Genomic DNA, 19853 nt, shown 5'->3' on the forward strand with positions numbered 1-19853 from the left:
CCCCCCCCCCCCGATCCGTAAATGGCCCCCTTAAGGATTGAACTCACAACCCTGGGTTTAGCAGGCCAATGCTCAAACCACTAAGCTATCCCTCCCCCAAACACACAATTGTTCAAACACACAAACATCTCATGACAAAGGGTAAAGAAAGGTTAAAATAAATAAAAAAGACTTCTGGCAAACAAGCATTTATCTCGTAATATCCTCAAAAAAAGCTATGCTAAATCCTGTCAAACTAAACTAATATCAAAGCATGTGACCAAATGGCCTCCCTAACATTTGATTTCCCCGGCACTGAGTACCCTACACTCCCCACATCCACCGGACCCAACCATTCAATCACCCACTGTCTTCCCCAACCCATCCCTCCTGGTCCCTTCCAGAACCCAGCACCGTAGGGGATTTAGGGAGAGGAAGAGTTGCCAGCATTCAGGGACATTCACCCTGCAGGGACTAGCTCCAGGTAAGTGGGGGAGCCCAGCCCACAGGCTACTGGAAAATGAGGGGTGGGGACAGGTGTCTAGAGTGAATGTGGAGCCTCCCTCTCCTAGTCTCCATGGAAGGGGCATCCTGACTGGGAAGGGAAAGGAAAGAAGAGAACTTCATCCAAGCAGAGGGAGCTTCTGGAGGAATTTCTCTCTCCCGTTCCTCAGCAGTTACCAGGAGGCAGGAAGGCCCATCAGTTCAGCAGCCAGGGCTACAGCAGGGAGGAGGGGCTGATCAGAACTGCTCCTCCTCTGCCAGAGGTTTGCTTAGACCAGGCAAAGCCAGAGGGTCACTGATCAGATTGGGGTTAGCTGCTGCTGGAACCTGCCCCCAGACATGGGCAGCTGGATACCTGGGAGCCAAATGCCACTGCTGTGTGTGGGAATTAGGAAATGGAGTTTTTACTAAGACCGGCCCTAGTCAGGGCACTGAGAGAATTTCTCTCCTGTGTGGAGGAGTCTCTGATGTTCAATGTGGTGTTAGCTCCAACTGAAGCATTTTTCATGCTAAGCAGATCTGAGAGGGCTCCTCCTTGTTTGGATTTGCTGATGCTTGATGCTGTGTGCGCACCAAAAGAAGGTACCCCCACATTCAAGCTCTTTCTTCTGTGAATTATCTGATGGGGAATAATGTGTGAGCTTAGACTGAATCTTTCCCTCCAGTTATTGAAGCTTTTCCCACAATCAAAGTATTTATGGGCTCTCTCTCTTGTGTGGATCGTCTAATGTGAAGCAAGGTTTGATATTCAAATGAAACTTTTTCCACAGTTGAGACATTTATAGATTCTGTCCCATGTGAATTCTCTGATGTTTAGGAAGATATGGCCTGGGTTTGAAGCTTTTCCCACCATTCAAGTATTTATGGGGTTTCTCTTTTATGTGGATTGTCTAATAAGGTGTGAGTTCTGTTGGAAGCTTTTCCTACAATGGAGGCATTTTCACAGTTTTCCCCCCTTGTGGGTTCTCCCATGCTTAATAAGGCCTGTGCGCTGACTGAAGCTTTTCCCACACTCCAAGCATTTATAGGGTTTCTCCCCAGTGTGGATTCTCCCATGTCTAATAAGGATTGAGCGCCGACTGAAGCTTTTCCCACAGTCCAAACATTTATAGGGTCTCTCTCCTGTGTGGATCCTCTGATGTACAATAAGGGCTGATGATCCATTGTAACTTTTCCCACAGTCCAAGCATTTATAGGGTCTCTCTCCCGTGTGCAGTCTCCGATGGGTAGTAAGATTTGAGCTCCTATTGAAGCTTTTCCCACAGTCCAAGCATTTAAAGGGTTTCTCTCCTGTGTGGGTTCTCTGATGTACAATAAGGGTTGATGATTCAGTGAAACTTTTCCCACACTGAAGGCATTTATAGGGTCTCTCTCCCGTGTGGGTTCTCTGATGTGTAATAAGGGCTGATGTTACAATGAAACTTTTCCCACACTGAAGGCATTTATATGGTCTCTCTCCCATGTGGATTCTCCTGTGGTTAATAAGTCCTGAGTGCTGACTGAAGTTTTTCCCACAGTCCAAGCATTTAAAGGGTTTATCTTCCATGTGGATTCTCTGATGTGTAATAAGGGCTGAGGGTACACTGAAACTTTTCCCACACTCAAGGCACTTATATGGTCCCTCTCCCGTGTGGATTGTCCCATGGCTATTAAGGGCTGAGTGCCGACTGAAACTTTTCCCACAGTCCAAGCATTTATAGGGTTTCTCTCCCGTGTGGGTTCGCTGATGTACAATAAGGGCTGATGGTGCACTGAAACTTTTCCCACACTGAAGGCATTTGTATGGCCTCTCTCCTGTGTGGATTCTCCTGTGACAAATAAGACCTGAGCGCTGACTGAAGCTTTTCCCACAGTCCAAGCATGTATACAGTTTCTTTTCCTTCTGATTTGTCTGCTGGGCTGCAGATTCCTTGGGATCCTTGCCTCCTCTCCCACATTCAATGGATTCCTCCACTTTCTTCCTTGGGCATTTTCCTAGCTTCCTCTCTGACCTGTGCCAATTACTCCAGGCTTTTCTCTGTTCCCAGCACTGGGAGAACTCCCCTCCAGCTTTTCTTAAAAAGGTCCCCTGGAGTTCTACTTGCTCAAGTCCTTCCTGCTGTGGATCCCCCTCCTCGTTATCACTCATTGTCTCATCACCTGCTGGGGAAGAGAGTCCAGGGAGGAGTCATTGTCTGGACTGGCAGAAAGGGGAACAACAAAGAAGGAAAACACAACACAATAACTGTTGGGGAGATTGAGAAATTGGATTCTGCCTCAACATCCCACCCAAACACGCACAGGGAAGTGAAGTCAGGGAGAAAACTCCTGACAGCTAACAGGGTGGGTGGGAAGCCATGAGCGATATCGGCCATGATGATATGACACCTGCTCACCACAGCCTGATCTGGGTGGGATGAGGCAGAACTGAGGGGGCCACACCACATTTTGGGGATTTTCAGCTTTTTCCTCCATTTGCCATATAGTTTCTGTGTTAGTGTCACTGAATCCTCACCTGTGTGGGTGCCTCTTGGGATCTTCCTTTCCTCAAAGACCTGAAGATCCGGGACCCATGGCTCTTCCCCTGCTTCCAGCTGGGCAATCAGGTCAGGTTTGGGAATGGGGAGTCCTGCTCGGGGGCAAAATCAGGCATGTGAGTGCACTGAGGATCGGTGGAGTACTTGTCACAGAGGGCACATATTGAGTTTAAACTGACCCCATGATTTGCTGGGGGGTTGTGGGGTCTGAACAGATGGGCACATGGTCACTGAGCCCCCTTGGGAGAGGCCGATGTCTGAGGGAGGGGGAGTTGTCATACCCTCTCTAGGAGTGTTCAGGATCTCTGTGCTCTGGGGGACTTGCTGAGGCACACACAGATCTAGTGTTAAACCCCTGTCTCTGTGTAAACCTCCAGAGCCCTCCCCACAGATGGAGCTGTGATGGGATCCCAGCCTGGGACTGTGGGACCGCTGTGCCCTGCTGAACTCTCTCCAGCCTGGGATATCTCTTACAATGCCTTGCTAGTGACCAGCAGCAACCCCTCCATGCACTATTATCACTCAGCACAACCACATGTGGAGCCCCCCCCACACAGCTAGATTGCATGAATAATCCCAGAGCCACTCATGAATCACACAAGGAAAGGCACCAGACCCAAATCCCTGTAGTTCCCAGCACTGTACCTCAGGAATATACCATCTAATTTATTAATTGGTTCACCACTTTATCAATGGAAAGTGGATATACAACAGCCTTTGATATCTGAGCAATTTACCATTCACTTCAGGCAAACTCACTGGTAAAGTTAAACAGTTAAACAAGTTTATTGACTATGAAAGATAGATTTTAAGTGGTATTAAGTGATAGGCAAAAAATCAGAGTTAGTTACCAAAAAAATAAAATATAAGTACGCAGTCTAAACTCTCGACCCTATTAGACTGGGCAACATCTAGATTAAGCAGTTTTTTTCACCCCACTGGATATTGCAGTCCACAGTATACAGATTTCACCTTCAGTGTCCTTGTTGCTTTCAGTGTAGGTGAGTGAAGAAGAAAGGCCCAGCATGTGGCCACTGTGTTCTGTTTTATATCCTCAGTCCCATGTGCTCGGGAAGCACAAATCTAGTCATGTCTGGGGGCTTTGCTGAGTCTCCAGGGCCAGGCTGAGCAATTCCCCTGGTGTGGCCTCATACCGGTGAGTCACTGAATTGTAACTCCCTTGCTGGAGAATGGCTGGTGATTTCTGCGCAATAGCACCCACCCGGCTGTTGGTTACCTCCCTTTTCATTGTCTCCGTAGAGCCAGTATCTGGGCACCTCCCAAGCCCACAGCATATTTTAGTTACAACCATATAAAACAATCTCATAACTTCATATGCACTAAAGATACACATATTTAGATAGAACAGTGACCTTAAGCCGATCAGAACCTTTTCCCTAATACCTCACATGGCATGCTTTATATGCAATATCACAATTACATACAGAAGAGGAATATGGGGGCTATAGGGGGCTCCCCCAAGGTATAGAGTGTCACAGGAGCCAGTTCCAGGAAGGGAGGTGCGCAGAGATCCTGCATGTGAGTAAGAATTAATGCACATAGGATAATAAATGGCTTCTGCCCCTGGGAAAGCTGGAGGGATGCGGATGAATTAGCAGGTCCATTAGGTTCATCCCACTGGAGAGGGTATGGAGGTAAATGGCTCTCTCAAACTGGAGCTTTGGACAATGCCATTCCGCTCTAATCTAACTGACCAGGGAAGAACCTGACCAGATGCAGAAACACAGACCCCGTGGCTTCAAATACCTGAGGGGACAGGAATCCTTACCCAGCGAGGTCACAGTCTCATAATTCTCCTGCATGACGTCCCTGTAGAGGGCTCTCTGACCGGGGTCCAGCAGAGCCCCCTGCCCCTCCGTGAAGTACACAGCCACCTCCTCGAAGGTCACCGGCATCTGAAAAAACAGGTGCTCCCCACTCAGTACCTGCTGTCCGAGCCACAATCCCACTATTCATGGGGGAAGAAGCACCAAAATACAACAGCTCTGGGAGGCCTGGAGGAGCAGAATTCTAGCCCAACCCACTCAGAGTGGCCATGAGTCTCCAGGGAACACAGAGAAGGTGAAAGCTCCTTGTCCCTCCCAGCAGAGGATGGAAGGCAGGGTCTTTTCATTGACCACACACCTACTAGGCACAAGCTGACATGGGAAGCAGAGCTCTGTGCAGGGGACAGGGACAGGAATCCCAGCACCTTCCCTTTGCATTTCACTTCAGTCTTGGGCCAGTGGGTTCAGGATCCAGCACCCTGGTCTGTTTTCCCAGCACTGTCCAGGGATTGTTTCCTGTTTCAGAAATGGTGGAATTTGCACCCCACCCCCACTGCGCCTGTTCATAAATCAGGCCCTAGGCTGAGCATGTCCCAGCAGGTTTATCACAACCTGTCCCCCTCCCTGCCTCATCCTGTGTATTCCCGCCCTGCCCCCTCTCCAACAATCCTCCCGAGCAGCTCCCTCCAAAATCCCCCACCTGAGCTGGATCCACCACAGCCATTTCCCTGCCCCGTCCCCTAGGAAGATGGGATGATCTGGAGCAAAACATGGTCATCATTCTGCAGCCTTTCAGGGTGAGAAGGGCAACTGGGGAGGTTTCTGAATTAGTGTTAGTCCATTTCACAACCGATTCTCCCCAGGCTCTTTCCCTGCAGACACACACTCTAGACTCTGCCATGCTGGAAAAACCCTGAGTTACGTTATTACAGCACAGACCTGACCGCTCCCACCGGGACTAAACCTATGAGACACTATTAAACCCTCCCAGGAACAGAGTCTCTGAGTCAAACCCTAGAAAAAAGCAGAATAAAATGAGCCACTTTGAAGGATCCCCCCCGATATTGTCCCCAGGCCAGTATTTTGTACTGGAACTGGAACAAAAAGTGAACCATCATTTTGTTTTACTGACTGAACCTGAACTGAACAAAAAAAGAGAGGGGGGGTGGACTATTACCAGTTAAAATAGATATCCAGCATTTTTAAAGCTCAATATTAAAAAAACTACAGTGATCTTATTTTCATTTCAAGAGCAGAAAACAAATTAGCCCATGGGCGGATGATAGCTCCCAGAATGGCCTGGCCCAGGACAGTGAGACGAGAATGAGAAGAGAAGGGGGCCAGCCCACAAGCGCGGGGAGCGAGAGGGGATGCTTGGGAGCTGCCTGCACACCATAGGAGGCAGAAGGGGGGCCCAGAGGTACAGGAACCATCTCTGAGATGCCCCCCATGGGGAGAGAAGGGGTGGGATGCTCCTTGGGCCCTGAAGTTCATAATAACTCTTCAAGCCCAAGGGCCAAGGTCATGGCTCCCCAACCTTCTCCCCTTAGACAGGCCTCCTCCCATGATCCCCAGCCCCTGGGGCAACTCCTCCCTCCAGTTGCTCCTCTTGAGGCAGGGTTCATGCTCCAAATTCCCTTCCCCACTGAAGCCGCCTGCAGGGCTCATTCCCAAGCCCCCCAGGACACTGTCTGATACACACCTCCAATCCCCCACCCCTACCCCTGATAGTTATGTTTCTCTCATACGTATGTCTTGATTCTAGATATCAACCCCCACTGTCAGCAGAGGACAGAGTCAAGGTAAAATTTCATTATACCATAACATGGATGAAGATGGAAATGTTTGAGTCAGAAGCCAGAAATAATGATGTCACAGAATGAATGTCAGTCACGTCTGAAATTGAAAGTTGAATTAGAACGTCTTCTGAAAGCTTTTGAAATCTCTAAAACGGAAGCGATATCTGGACGAAGGAAAGCCCAAAAAAGGAATGGGCCAATTCCTGATTCATTCACAGATGGGCCACATCTCTATAAGAAAGAAACATACCAAACTACTGGGAACATCCAAAAAATGTCACGCCTAAGCTGAATCAACTAGCAAAAATTGTACTGGCAGTTCCACCAACACAAGTGAGTGTTGAAAGAAAATTTCCAGGCCTCAAATATATCCTTTCACTGCAGAGGTCCAATATGGCAAAGCAAAAATGTTACTTCATGCTCAAACAAATTGTGCATGAAAAAAAAATCTTGTTAATTTCACAACACAAAAGCACTTGGAAAACTCAAGTAATGGTAAAGTAAAAAACAAATAAACAGCCAATAATCAAAACATTTTAAGTTGCAGCTCTCTTTTTTGAATTTACCTCCACTAAGATTTGACATAGGATTTAAACTGGTATCTGAACTTTTATTTTTGTTTCCTTGGGTGGCTAGAACCAGAAATGAAACTGAACAAATTGAATGGAACAGAACCTGAACCAAACCAAAATAAATACCAGTTGGACTGGTTGCCTGCTGTTGCTAGCAGTAACTCTGGTTTAACACAGAATCTGCACAGGATTCAGAGCAGGGCCCTGTTCAGTCCTGTCAACCCCAAACATTTAACATGCTGAAGTCAGACCCACAAATAATGAGACTGTCTTAAAAAAACAAAGACTAAATTTGGAGCAAGATGTGTGGGAGGTGGATATTTGCCTTGTAAATGCTGAGCCCTTGGGGGGAAGTCCCCTGCCTACCCCAATACTTGTTTGACCATTTCTAGGGGAAAAGATTCCACACTGGCTGCTGGAAAAGGGCAGCCCCCTCCCCTACCCCATGGGCTGGGGGAGCTGCCGTTGTATCTCTCACCATCCCGCTCCCTTCTCCTACTCTCTGGCTCTCCCTTCCCCAGCCGGTCTCTGCTTGCTCTCATATTCTCCTTCCAGCCTCCCTACAGCCCCTTCTCCTCACATCCCCCCTTTCCTTCCCTTTATCCCCACACTCCAATTTCCCTCTATTCCAGCTCTGTTCCCCTGAGCCCCAGAATCCTCTCCCTGATTCCTGGGTATTCCCTCAGCCCCCCTTCAGCAGCCCCACATCCCCATCCCGCCCCCTGCATCCCCGTTTACCTCCCTCCTGCCCCCTCACACGTCTCTGTTCACCATCACCCCTCAATGCCCTCTGGCTCTCAGAGCCCCCTGCCCTCTTCAGCCCCCTCTCTCTGTCCCAGCCCTCCCCACGGCGCGCGCTGGCTTCACCGGCCCCGCAAACACCGGGAGCTGGCGGCAGCTTCCCCGGGCCCAGGGCAGGGAATCGCAGCCAGCCCCGCTGGGAGCAGCCTGGGGCCAAACCCTCCCCCTGCAGCCAGGATGGCACCGGGGGGCACCGCTCCCTGGGGATGGGCAGGTCTCTCTTACCTTCCCTACAAGCGGTGCCCTCCCTGGGAGCAGGGGCTGGGGCCTGGGAAGAGGGGTCCTGGCCAGGCTGGGGTCTCTGCACCGGGAGAGGCTCCTGGGAGCAGCGGGAATGTTACTGCTGGAGATTCCCCTCTCCCGGCTGCAGCCAGGGCTCCGGGGTCCCCAGCAGCAGCCGCCGGGGCTCGGGGATCTTGCAAGGAGCGTGGGCTCCCCACAGCGCCGCAGAGTCACTGCAGCGAGAGCGATTCACTTCCTGCTGCGGGCCTGAGTGACCCCAGCGATCGCTCCCAGAGCCGCATCACAGCTGCTCCTGGGTCCTAGTGTTCAAGGGATTGCACTGAAGCCCCCTGCCCCAGACCCTGCCTCCTGGGGGGCCCACATCCCCTGGGCATGGGCAGCTTCTCTCAGCATTAAGGGGACATCGTGCATAGAAGCCACCTTGTCAATGGGCAGAAAGGAGACGTGCAGATCCGGGGGAGGGGGGATAAGGAGCAAAGACTGGGAGCGCCGCTGAACCAGCTGAGCAGCAGGGGACAGCAGAGCAGCTCACAGCAGGAGTTTGCCTGGGACTGGGAAGCCTGGCTGTTTAAAAATAGCCAGAGCTTCCCGAACCAGCTGAGCAGCGGGGGACAGCAGAGCAGCCCACAGCAGGAGTTTGCCTGGGAGTTTGCCTGGAGTGAGCCCAGTGAGGCTTACGTCTTGCAAACTGCTCTGAGGAAGCTCATAGTAGGAAGGTGATATGGAAGGGGGGGGGTTCAGCTGTTGTGACCTGCACTGGATGTGCCATGTTTGTCTTTCTTCCACAGGACAGAAGCGACTTTGTCTGTACAAAGTGCAAGTTGGTCTCCATATTGGAAGAGAAGATTGAAGGTCTGGAGCAACAGATAACGACCCTGCGTTGCATACGAGAAACTGAGGATTTTCTGGACAAAACTCAGGATAGGCTTCTAGGGGCACAAAGCTCTACAGATATAGAGCAGGTTGCACAGAGGAGCCAAGAGGCCACTGAAGAAGCTTGGCAACATGTGACCTCCAGAAGAGGTAAGCAGAATGTCCGGGTTCCAGTAACACAGACACAGGTAACTAACCGCTTTCATGTTCTCTCCACAGGTACCGTTGCCGAGAGTGGACCAGATGATATGTCTGGGGCGAGAAAGCAGAAGGAGACTCCGCTGGTTGGAAGGCATGAGATGCGATGTCCTGAGGTTGGGGGTTCCACGACCACCACTCCCAAGAGGAGAAGGCGGGTGGTGGTGGTCGGGGACTCTCTCCTCCGGGGGACTGAGTCATCTATCTGCCGCCCTGATTGGGAAAACCGAGAAATCTGCTGCTTGCCAGGGGCTAAGATTCGCGATGTGACGGAGAGACTGCCGAGACTCATCAAGCCCTCGGATCGCTACCCCTTCCTGCTTCTCCACGTGGGCACCAATGATACTGCCAAGAATGACCTTGAGCGGATCACTGCGGACTACGTGGCTCTGGGAAGAAGGATAAAGGAGTTGGAGGCGCAAGTAGTGTTCTCGTCCATCCTCCCCGTGGAAGGAAAAGGCCTGGGTAGGGACCGTCGAATCGTGGAAGTCAACGAATGGCTACGCAGGTGGTGTCGGAGAGAAGGCTTTGGATTCTTTGACCATGGGATTGTGTTCCATGAAGGAGGAGTGCTGGGCAGAGACGGGCTCCATCTTACGAAGAGAGGGAAGAGCATCTTTGCCAGCAGGCTGGCTAACCTAGTGAGGAGGGCTTTAAATTAGGTTCACCGGGGGAAGGAGACCAAAGCCCTGAGGTAAGTGGGAAAGCGGGATACCTGGAGGAAGCTCAGGCAGGAATGTCTGTGAGGGGAGGGCTCCTGCCTCATACTGAGAATGAGGGGCGATCAACAGGTTATCTCAAGTGCTTATATACAAATGCACAAAGCCTTGGAAACAAGCAGGGAGAACTGGAGGTCCTGGTGATGTCAAGGAACTATGACGTGATTGGAATAACAGAGACTTGGTGGGATAACTCACATGACTGGAGTACTGTCATGGATGGTTATAAACTGTTCAGGAAGGACAGGCAGGGCAGAAAAGGTGGGGGAGTAGCACTGTATGTAAGGGAGCAGTATGACTGCTCAGAGCTCCGGTACGAAACTGTAGAAAAACCTGAGTGTCTCTGGATTAAGTTTAGAAGTGTGTGCAACAAGAGTGATGTAGTGGTGGGAGTCTGCTATAGACCACCGGACCAGGGGGATGAGGTAGATGAGGCTTTCTTCCGGCAGCTCACGGAAGCTACTAGATCGCATGCCCTGATTCTCATGGGTGACTTTAATTTTCCTGATATCTGCTGGGAGAGCAATACAGCGGTGCATAGACAATCCAGGAAGTTTTTGGAAAGCGTAGGGGACAATTTCCTGGCGCAAGTGCTAGAGGAGCCAACTAGGGGGGGCGCTTTTCTTGACCTGCTGCTCACAAACCGGGTAGAATTAGTGGGGGAAGCAAAAGTGGATGGGAATCTGGGAGGCAGTGACCACGGGTTGGTTGAGTTCAGGATCCTGACGCAGGGAAGAAAGGTAAGCAGCAGGATACGGACCCTGGACTTCAGGAAAGCAGACTTCGACTCCCTCAGGGAACGGATGGCCAGGATCCCCTGGGGGACTAACTTGAAGGGGAAAGGAGTCCAGGAGAGCTGGCTGTATTTCAAGGAATCCCTGTTGAGGTTACAGGGACAAACCATCCCGATGAGTCGAAAGAATAGTAAATATGGCAGGCGACCAGCTTGGCTTAATGGTGAAATCCTAGCGGATCTTAAACATAAAAAAGAAGCTTACAAGAAGTGGAAGGTTGGACATATGACCAGGGAAGAGTATAAAAATATTGCTCGGGCATGTAGGAATGATATCAGGAGGGCCAAATCGCACCTGGAGCTGCAGCTAGCAAGAGATGTCAAGAGTAACAAGAAGGGTTTCTTCAGGTATGTTGGCAACAAGAAGAAAGCCAAGGAAAGTGTGAGCCCCTTACTGAATGAGGGAGGCAACCTAGTGACAGAGGATGTGGAAAAAGCTAATGTACTCAATGCTTTTTTTGCCTCTGTCTTCACGAACAAGGTCAGCTCCCAGACTGCTGCGCTGGGCATCACAAAATGGGGAAGAGATGGCCAGCCCTCTGTGGAGATAGAGGTGGTTAGGGACTATTTAGAAAAGCTGGACGTGCACAAGTCCATGGGGCCGGACGAGTTGCATCCGAGAGTGCTGAAGGAATTGGCGGCTGTGATTGCAGAGCCATTGGCCATTATCTTTGAAAACTCGTGGCGAACCGGGGAAGTCCCGGATGACTGGAAAAAGGCTAATGTAGTGCCAATCTTTAAAAAAGGGAAGAAGGAGGATCCTGGGAACTACAGGCCAGTCAGCCTCACCTCAGTCCCTGGAAAAATCATGGAGCAGGTCCTCAAAGAATCAATCCTGAAGCACTTGCGTGAGAGGAAACTGATCAGGAACAGCCAGCATGGATTCACCAAGGGAAGGTCATGCCTGACTAATCTAATCGCCTTTTATGATGAGATTACTGGTTCTGTGGATGAAGGGAAAGCAGTGGATGTATTGTTTCTTGACTTTAGCAAAGCTTTTGACACGGTCTCCCACAGTATTCTTGTCAGCAAGTTAAGGAAGTATGGGCTGGATGAATGCACTATAAGGTGGGTAGAAAGCTGGCTAGATTGTCGGGCTCAACAGGTAGTGATCAATGGCTCCATGTCTAGTTGGCAGTGTCCATGTCAAGTGGAGTGCCCCAAGGGTCGGTCCTGGGGCCGGTTTTGTTCAATATCTTCATAAATGATCTGGAGGATGGTGTGGATTGCACTCTCAGCAAATTTGCGGATGATACTAAACTGGGAGGAGTGGTAGATACGCTGGAGGGGAGGGATAGGATACAGAAGGACCTAGACAAATTAGAGGATTGGGCCAAAAGAAATCTGATGAGGTTCAATAAGGATAAGTGCAGGGTCCTGCACTTAGGACGGAAGAACCCAATGCACAGCTACAGACTAGGGACCGAATGGCTAGGCAGCAGTTCTGCGGAAAAGGACCTAGGGGTGACAGTGGACGAGAAGCTGGATATGAGTCAGCAGTGTGCCCTTGTTGCCAAGAAGGCCAATGGCATTTTGGGATGTATAAGTAGGGGCATAGCGAGCAGATCGAGGGACGTGATCATCCCCCTCTATTCGACATTGGTGAGGCCTCATCTGGAGTACTGTGTCCAGTTTTGGGCCCCACACTTCAAGAAGGATGTGGATAAATTGGAGAGAGTCCAGCGAAGAGCAACAAAAATGATTAGGGGACTGGAACACATGACTTATGAGGAGAGGCTGAGGGAACTGGGATTGTTTAGTCTGCAGAAGAGAAGAATGAGGGGGGATTTGATAGCTGCTTTCAACTACCTGAGAGGTGGTTCCAGAGAGGATGGTTCTAGATTATTCTCAGTGGTAGAAGAGGACAGGACAAGGAGTAATGGTCTCAAGTTGCAGTGGGGGAGGTTTAGGTTGGATATTAGGAAAAACTTTTTCACTAGGAGGGTGGTGAAAAACTGGAATGCGTTACCTAGGGAGGTGGTAGAATCTCCTTCCTTAGAAGTTTTTAAGGTCAGGCTTGACAAAGCCCTGGCTGGGATGATTTAATTGGGGATTGGTTCTGCTTTGAGCGGGGGGTTGGACTAGATGACCTCCTGAGGTCCCTTCCAACCCTGATATTCTATGATTCTATGGGTCCCTTCCCAGTGTGGGCCCAGCGCCAAAGTGCCATTTGGCGCTAGTGTAAACCCTAAGGGCTGTGTGATAGCATACGGCCTTCCCCACTGAACACGGGGACTCTGGGGCACAGGGAACCCTGGTTACTCTGCCTCACACATTCACCCAGTGACTCCCCCAAGCTGCTGGATACCAGCCCCTGGGATCAGAGCATGGGGAGTCAAGTGGCACTGACTGATCGGGGATTAGTGGGGTAGGTGAAAGGAAAGGGTTAATCCCAGCATGCTGGCACTTTGCTGCCTGGCCCTGGCTGGTCTCTGCCCTCTGGGTGCGGCACAGGGCGTGTGTCTCTGAGCCCTGTGCTGCCCACTCATCCTGGCCATTTGTCCCAGACATAGATAATCCAGGTGCCAAGGGAAGGAGCAGCCCCAGCAGAGCCGCATTGGCCCTGGCACGGGCTGAGCCTGCGAGCACAGCAGGAGGGGCAGTGGCAGAGAGAGGGGGGTCAGCCAGTTAGAGCAGCAGGGTCCCCACCTGCAGGGGAGGGGTCAGCACTGGGACAACGGGCCGGGCTGGATCAGGGGCTGGGAGCTCTGGTAGCGAGTGCGGCACCAGCATCAATGGCCCTGCTGGATACCCTGGGCCTGGCCAACCTGCAGCAGCCAAAGAGTCTCTAAGGGTCTGAGACCCTGTCTGGGGTGGGGCAACTGGGGAGGCAGGAGGCTCCTCAGGGGCTGGTGAGTCCCTAGAGTGAGGCACCGAGGTGACAGGTTCAGGATCCCAATAGGCTCATGAGCGGGGAATGAAATGGTCCAGTGCCCAGGTGAGCCCAAGGCCCAATGGACACAGACTGCACTGGGCTGGGGATAGTGAGGGGGGAGGGGAGCAGGGATGTGCTGGCTCCAGCCGATGACACAGAGGAAGCAGTTTCTTAAATTTACGTGCGAGCGACCATCTACGATTCTCTACTTTTTCCTTCAGTAAAAAATGGAGAGGGAACAAACCCAGAGTTGAGTACATGCTGTGCTGAGTCTGCCTTATGGATCGGGAAGCAGGGCTGCTAGTCATGGGCTGCAGGGAGGATCGTGAACCCAGACGAGTTTTTAGAGTAATGGATCATGGTAAAGGAACTTAAAAAAGTCCTTCTGGCAAAAAGTAATGGGGTCACACCCCAACCACTGCCCTTCTATCCCCAGCCCCAGCCCCTCCCCTGCTCTGTGCGGAGGGTCTGAGGGCTGTGACCCTCTCCTGAAGATCCTGGTGCTCTCCATGGATTGGCAGCAGACAGTGGCCACCTTGGTGCCTCTTGGACACTTAAGCTGGGGTAGGAGCATCTGGCCACTCCCTGAAACCAGAAGCTCCTCAGAAGACCCCTGTAGTAAGCGGGAGTTGAGACCTGTGGGCTAGGTGCAGGGACAGATCAGAGAAGGACAGGGGTTAGCATATGGAGGCAGTGGTACTTGGGAAAATAAGGGGCAGGGGGAGCCCTTTATTTGCACAGCCAGGAAGCAGGAGCTCTACCTGCTACCGAGGCAGAGGGACCAAGCTGTTCATCAGTACACGTTGTATCTCTGATTGGCTGCCCAACCAGGCAGGGGAAAAGCAGCCAATCAGAGGGGATTTTTCCCAAAATAAGGGGAGTTCCCAGGCCACCTATAAGAAGGGTCTGAACACTCCCAGAGTTGGCTGCTCTGGGGGCAGGTCTGGCTGCATGAGGAGCTAGTGAGTATGTGTGTACAGGATAGTGACTAGCAGTAGCATGATGAGTTGGGGTGGGTGCAACATGGGATGTGTCTGGGCAGGGTGTGTGCAGTACAGGTGGGTGGTTGCAGAGGTCAGGTGAAGTGACAGTGGCAATGCAATGAGTGTGGGTTGGGTGTATGGAGAGCCCTGGTATGAGTCTGTGCCCCTGCCCTCAGGCCAGGAACTGCCCCTCCCCCCAGGGATGCTGCCCTGGGATCCCCACCAGAGATGTTTCCTGCTCCTGGTGTTATACCAATAAAATAAAAACCAGCAGGATCTTATTAAAGGGACAAGGCAAAATGTCACATTTATTGTAAATATAATAAAGAAATATAAAACTCACACTGTCCTATCGTTACTTATTCCTTACTTAACTATATATATGAATATATAGTATTATGGTATACATATATAATATATACATATATGATATGAATGAATGAAAGAAAGAATATACATATATATATATATATATACTTTCATTCATACCAGTTCTGCATAGGGGTTTATAGTTACCAGCCTAGAAGTTGCTCGTGACAGAGTCCTGGCCAGGTAACCTGTACACGAGAGTGGAGCCGAGTCCGTGTCAGATGCGCATCCCATGCTCCTGAAGGGTAGTGGCAGAACTGGAGACTCAAAGTTCTCAGTCCTTAGTGTCCATTTTTGTAGGAATTTCTTCCTATGCCAGTCTGTGGAATTTGCTTTGTCATATTGTTAGTCATGACTGCTCCAGGACGGCTGTCAGGTGCTCATCAGCTTTCTTCATCCTTTGAATTGGTCAGGTGGATCCCAGTTTGCTCTCCGGTGCGGTTCTCTGGTTGTCTCCACCTGGCGTCTTCTTCAGCCAATTGATGTTAAATTCCTAGGCTGGCACTTCCCTGATTATTCAAAACCCACCATTCATTCACATACATTCCTTACTTTAATAAAAACACATTTCTCATTTCACCGACTGTTGTTATTTTATTTGAGACTCCCTGTCTCTTAACATTCCTTCGGTATTGCCTTTCTTTTATTATACAAAGGTGTTATTTATTTGAGACTTCCCGTTTTTTAACATTCCTGATCCAAACTATAGAGGGTGGGAGTCTCTATGTGACATTTCTATGAGTGCTGCTCCAATTCACGGTTCTTCATGAGTGTTACAAACAAGCATGTCAATCTCCATTACAAAGTATCCCTTTGCAAAGTAGAGCCATTTGAACATAACCATTTGAGAGAGTAACGTTAATTGATTGGTTTACATTTATAAGCATCAATCTCAATTACAATCAATGGAAAGCGCCAATACAGAGAAAGCAGAGTCAATTAAGCCGTTTAGTTTTACAAGCGTCAATCTTAATAACAAGTGAGAAAGTATCAATTCAGAGTCAAATTGGGGGGTTTAGTTTTACAAGCGTCCATCTTAATAACAAGTGAGAGAAAGTATCAATTTAGAGAAAGCAAAGCCAACTGAGCAGTTTGCAAGGTATGGTTTGCAAGCTTTAATACAAAAAGAAAAGGAGTACTTCGTGAGCTACAGCTCACTTAAGCTCATGCTCAAATAAATTGGTTAGTCTCTAAGGTGCCACAAGTACTCCTTTTCTTTTTGCAAATACAGACTAACACGGCTGTTACTCTGAAGCTTTAATACAGAATTGTAAATCAATATTGCAGATTTACAATTATGTCAAATAGAAGAATTATAAATGAAGATTTAATAAATATTATAAATCAATATTGCAGGTTTACAATTTATTATGAACAGAATCACAAATATTGGAATATGCCTACACTGGCACCATGGCACCAACCTGGGCAAATAGCTAGAGCAGGTTATAACTCCAGCCTGCAGCTTTACAGCCCTTATCCCTGGTAACACTGCAGGGGGAAGGGCTCAGGGAAAGATAAACCCAGACACCACCTGCCACTCTGTGGTTTTTCCTCCTGTTCAAACATTAGCTCCAGGGTCTTTCCCAGCTCCTACCTCAGAGGGCCCAGGGTCAGATGAAACAGAGGTGCTACAGACACATGTCTAAACCCCCGCTCCTGGAGTCATGTGATTACATCAGCCTCTTGGCTTCCATGAAAAAGAGCATGTTTCAGATCCTTAGGGCTGCAAAGAAAATACTGAAACAGTGTAACAAGACATAGCAATGCCTGCCTGAGTCTGCAGAGAGCCTGAGCCAATCACCCTGAGAGGGAATTGTCATGTGTCTCTGTGAGGTGTTAGCCTACCAACCGCACCCCAGCATAAGGGTCTATGTGACAGGAAGAGGAAAACACAGTTATTCTGTCCCCCACACCCAAACAGAGACACCCAGCTGCTGGGGTCAGTGCCCTGCCCCTGGTCCCAGGGTCCGAAGGGGACTGAGCCCAGCAGCTGCTCCCCCTGTCCAAAGAGGTTTTCAGGCCCCATCCCCAGCAGAGAGCCCTTGGGTGGTTGGCCCCTTCCACAGCCACTCTCATTGGACAGGGTCACAGCAGGGCCCCATGTCAGGGAATGGTATCTGGGGCCCTGGGTTGCTTCAGTCCAGCCTTGTGTGAAACACACATTGTAATAACAAAGCCAGGAGTTGCAGGGCCTGGGGCATCATCTTGCCGAGATGCTGATCCCAGGGGAGACTCTTCCTACTCGGCTGCTGCTCTCAGAACTGTCTCAGGGATGCTGGAGTTAAGTTGAAGTTTCAGAACACTGAGCCCAGCTCCAGCCCTGCAGCCCCTAGCAATTCGCTGGACATGTGATGCCTCAGGAGGGAGGCAGATCTGTGTGTTTAAGGAGAAACACAAAGCAGCCATCCTGGGGTCCAGGATCTGGCTACTTCTCTGTTCCCCTTACCTCACTGCTGCACTTCAAGGGTGCCCCTCATTCCTGTCACTCATCTCAGTGTCAGAGCTCCCTGCACCCTCTCAGATCTGGTGCCCCCTGCACTTTATGGGTGAAAATTATTAACTTCAGAAACAAAGAGTCCTGAGACTGAAGATGGAGAGAGAAATTTACACTGATGGGGAGTGAACCCCACAACCCCCCTGCACCTGGGAGAGGGGAAGTGAACTCTGCAGCACCCATGAACCAGGGGTGGGGCATGAGCTCCACAGCCTCTGAACTCTGGAGGGTGGAAGTGAACCCCATAGCCCTCTCTGGTCATGGGGGAAGGGGAGTCTGTCCCAGTTTCAGGGTAACTGCACCTGGATCCTGCCTTTCCACAGATCACTCCAGCAGTGCCCAGTCAGGTCTCAAGTCTCCAGCCATCCTCTGTCTCTGGGCAGGACCCATGTCTCACTCCCTTCTGACTGGGTGGTTTTAAGACTGCACTGCTCCCAGCTTTACACTGCAATATCCCAGCAAATGGCCAAATGTCTGCCAAATGGTCTGTGCCTGTACTCTGCTCTGTCTGTGAGGTTACAGCCCCTGGCACAGTGGTGTCTCAGGCATGTTGGTGCCCCAATGCAAACACCCAGTGCAGACGTGCTGCGCAGGTGTGACTAGGACTGGCACCCAGTGAAGCTTATCCCAGATGGAAGGGGCAGGAACTGGGAAAATACCCCCTCCCCTCCCCACTTCCCCGGTCTCATTAGCAACAGCTCCTGATTCCCCCCAGTACTCAGTTACACCCTCCAGCATGCCCCACTGCCCATCCCCCACCCACTGAGCCCAGACCTGACACACTGCCTCTGTCCTGGGAAGGGACTGGGCCGGACGAGACAAAGGGCTGGCTGTGGGTTTGCCTGGAAGAAAGGGGATGTCTGTGGGGCTGGCAGGCATGGAGAGTCCTAGCTGTGTCCCCTAGGGCAGTGTTTGTGGGGGTGGCATCGACCTGCTCTTAGCAACAAACACTGAGGGGCGCGCCGCAGACTCGGGCTGGCGCTCGCCTGCCTCAGGGGCACGCCACAGGCTCGAGCTGGCGCTCGCCTGCCTCAGGGGCGCGCCGCAGACTCGGGCTCGCGCTCGCCTGTCTCAGGGGCATGCCACAGGCTCGGGCTGGCGCTCACCTGCCTCAGGGGCACGCCGCAGGCTCGGGCTGGCGCTCACCTGCCTCAGGGGCACGCCGCAGGCTCGGGCTGGCGCTCGCCTGCCTCAGGGGCACGCCACAGACCGTGGCCAGCGTTCGCTTGCCTGAGGGGCGCGCCGCAGACTCAGGCCGGCGCTCGCCTGTCTCAGGGGCGCGCCGCAGACTCGGGCTGGCGCTCGCCTGTCTCAGGGGCGCGCCGCAGACTCGGGCTGGCGCTCGCCTGTCTCGGGGGCGTGCCGCAGACTCGGGCTGGTGCTCGCCTGTCTCAGGGGCACGCCACAGACCGTGGCCAGCGTTCGCTAGCCTGAGGGGCGCGCCGCAGACTCGGGCTGGCGCTCGCCTGTCTCAGGGGCGTGCCGCAGACTCGGGCTGGCGCTCGCCTGTCTCAGGGGCACGCCACAGACCGTGGCCAGTGTTCGCTTGCCTGAGGGGCGCGCCGCAGACTCGGGCTGGCGCTCGCCTGCCTCAGGGGCACGCCACAGACCGTGGCCAGCGTTCGCTTGCCTGAGGGGCGCGCCGCAGACTCAGGCCGGCGCTCGCCTGTCTCAGGGGCGCGCCGCAGACTCGGGCTGGTGCTCGCCTGTCTCAGGGGCACGCCACAGATCGTGGCCAGCGTTCGCTTGCCTGAGGGGCGCGCCGCAGACTCGGGCTGGCGCTCGCCTGTCTCAGGGGCGTGCCGCAGACTCGGGCTGGCGCTCGCCTGTCTCAGGGGCACGCCACAGACCGTGGCCAGTGTTCGCTTGCCTGAGGGGCGCGCCGCAGACTCGGGCTGGCGCTCGCCTGCCTCAGGGGCACGCCACAGACCGTGGCCAGCGTTCGCTTGCCTGAGGGGCGCGCCGCAGACTCAGGCCGGCGCTCGCCTGTCTCAGGGGCGCGCCGCAGACTCAGGCCGGCGCTCGCCTGTCTCAGGGGCGCGCCGCAGACTCGGGCTGGCGCTCGCCTGTCTCAGGGGCGCGTCGCAGACTCGGGCTGGCGCTCGCCTGTCTCGGGGGCGTGCCGCAGACTCGGGCTGGCGCTCGCCTGTCTCAGGGGCACGCCACAGACCGTGGCCAGCGTTCGCTTGCCTGAGGGGCGCGCCGCAGACTCGGGCTGGCGCTCGCCTGTCTCAGGGGCGCGCCGCAGACTCGGGCTGGCGCTCGCCTGTCTCAGGGGCGCGCCACAGGCTCGGGTTGGCGCTCGCCTGTCTCAGGGGCACGCCACAGGCTCGGGCCGGCGCTCG

General features: G+C 52.2%; 2 protein-coding genes across 4 annotated transcripts in view; both read right to left on the reverse strand.

Annotated features, from left to right (window-relative positions):
* LOC311530265 (uncharacterized protein) overlaps nucleotides 1-19853 on the reverse strand; it is a gene marked incomplete at its 3' end in the record, with an annotated part of 506005 nt that overhangs the window by 305875 nt on the left and 180277 nt on the right. The gene's annotated exons all lie outside the window — the stretch shown is intronic.
* LOC311531236 (uncharacterized protein) lies at nucleotides 30-8621 on the reverse strand. Of its 3 annotated transcripts, none has more exons than XM_084648465.1 (4): nucleotides 8184-8621; nucleotides 4789-4915; nucleotides 2978-3091; nucleotides 30-2625 (listed from the first exon to the last, which is right to left on the reverse strand). In XM_084648465.1, the coding sequence occupies exons 2-4, from the start codon at nucleotides 4913-4915 to the stop codon at nucleotides 1424-1426; spliced, it is 1443 nt and encodes a 480-aa protein (XP_084504591.1). In that variant the 5' UTR covers nucleotides 8184-8621; the 3' UTR covers nucleotides 30-1423. The 3 variants fall into 3 exon arrangements, with proteins under 3 accessions (XP_084504591.1, XP_084504592.1, XP_084504593.1); XM_084648466.1 differs by having other exon boundaries at nucleotides 839-2622; nucleotides 8184-8459; XM_084648467.1 differs by lacking the exon at nucleotides 8184-8621 and having other exon boundaries at nucleotides 839-2625; nucleotides 4767-4904.

The sequence above is a fragment of the Lepidochelys olivacea genome, assembly GCF_965140295.1.
Source record: "Lepidochelys olivacea isolate rLepOli2 genome assembly, chromosome: 14".
Taxonomy (NCBI): Eukaryota; Metazoa; Chordata; order Testudines; family Cheloniidae; genus Lepidochelys; species Lepidochelys olivacea.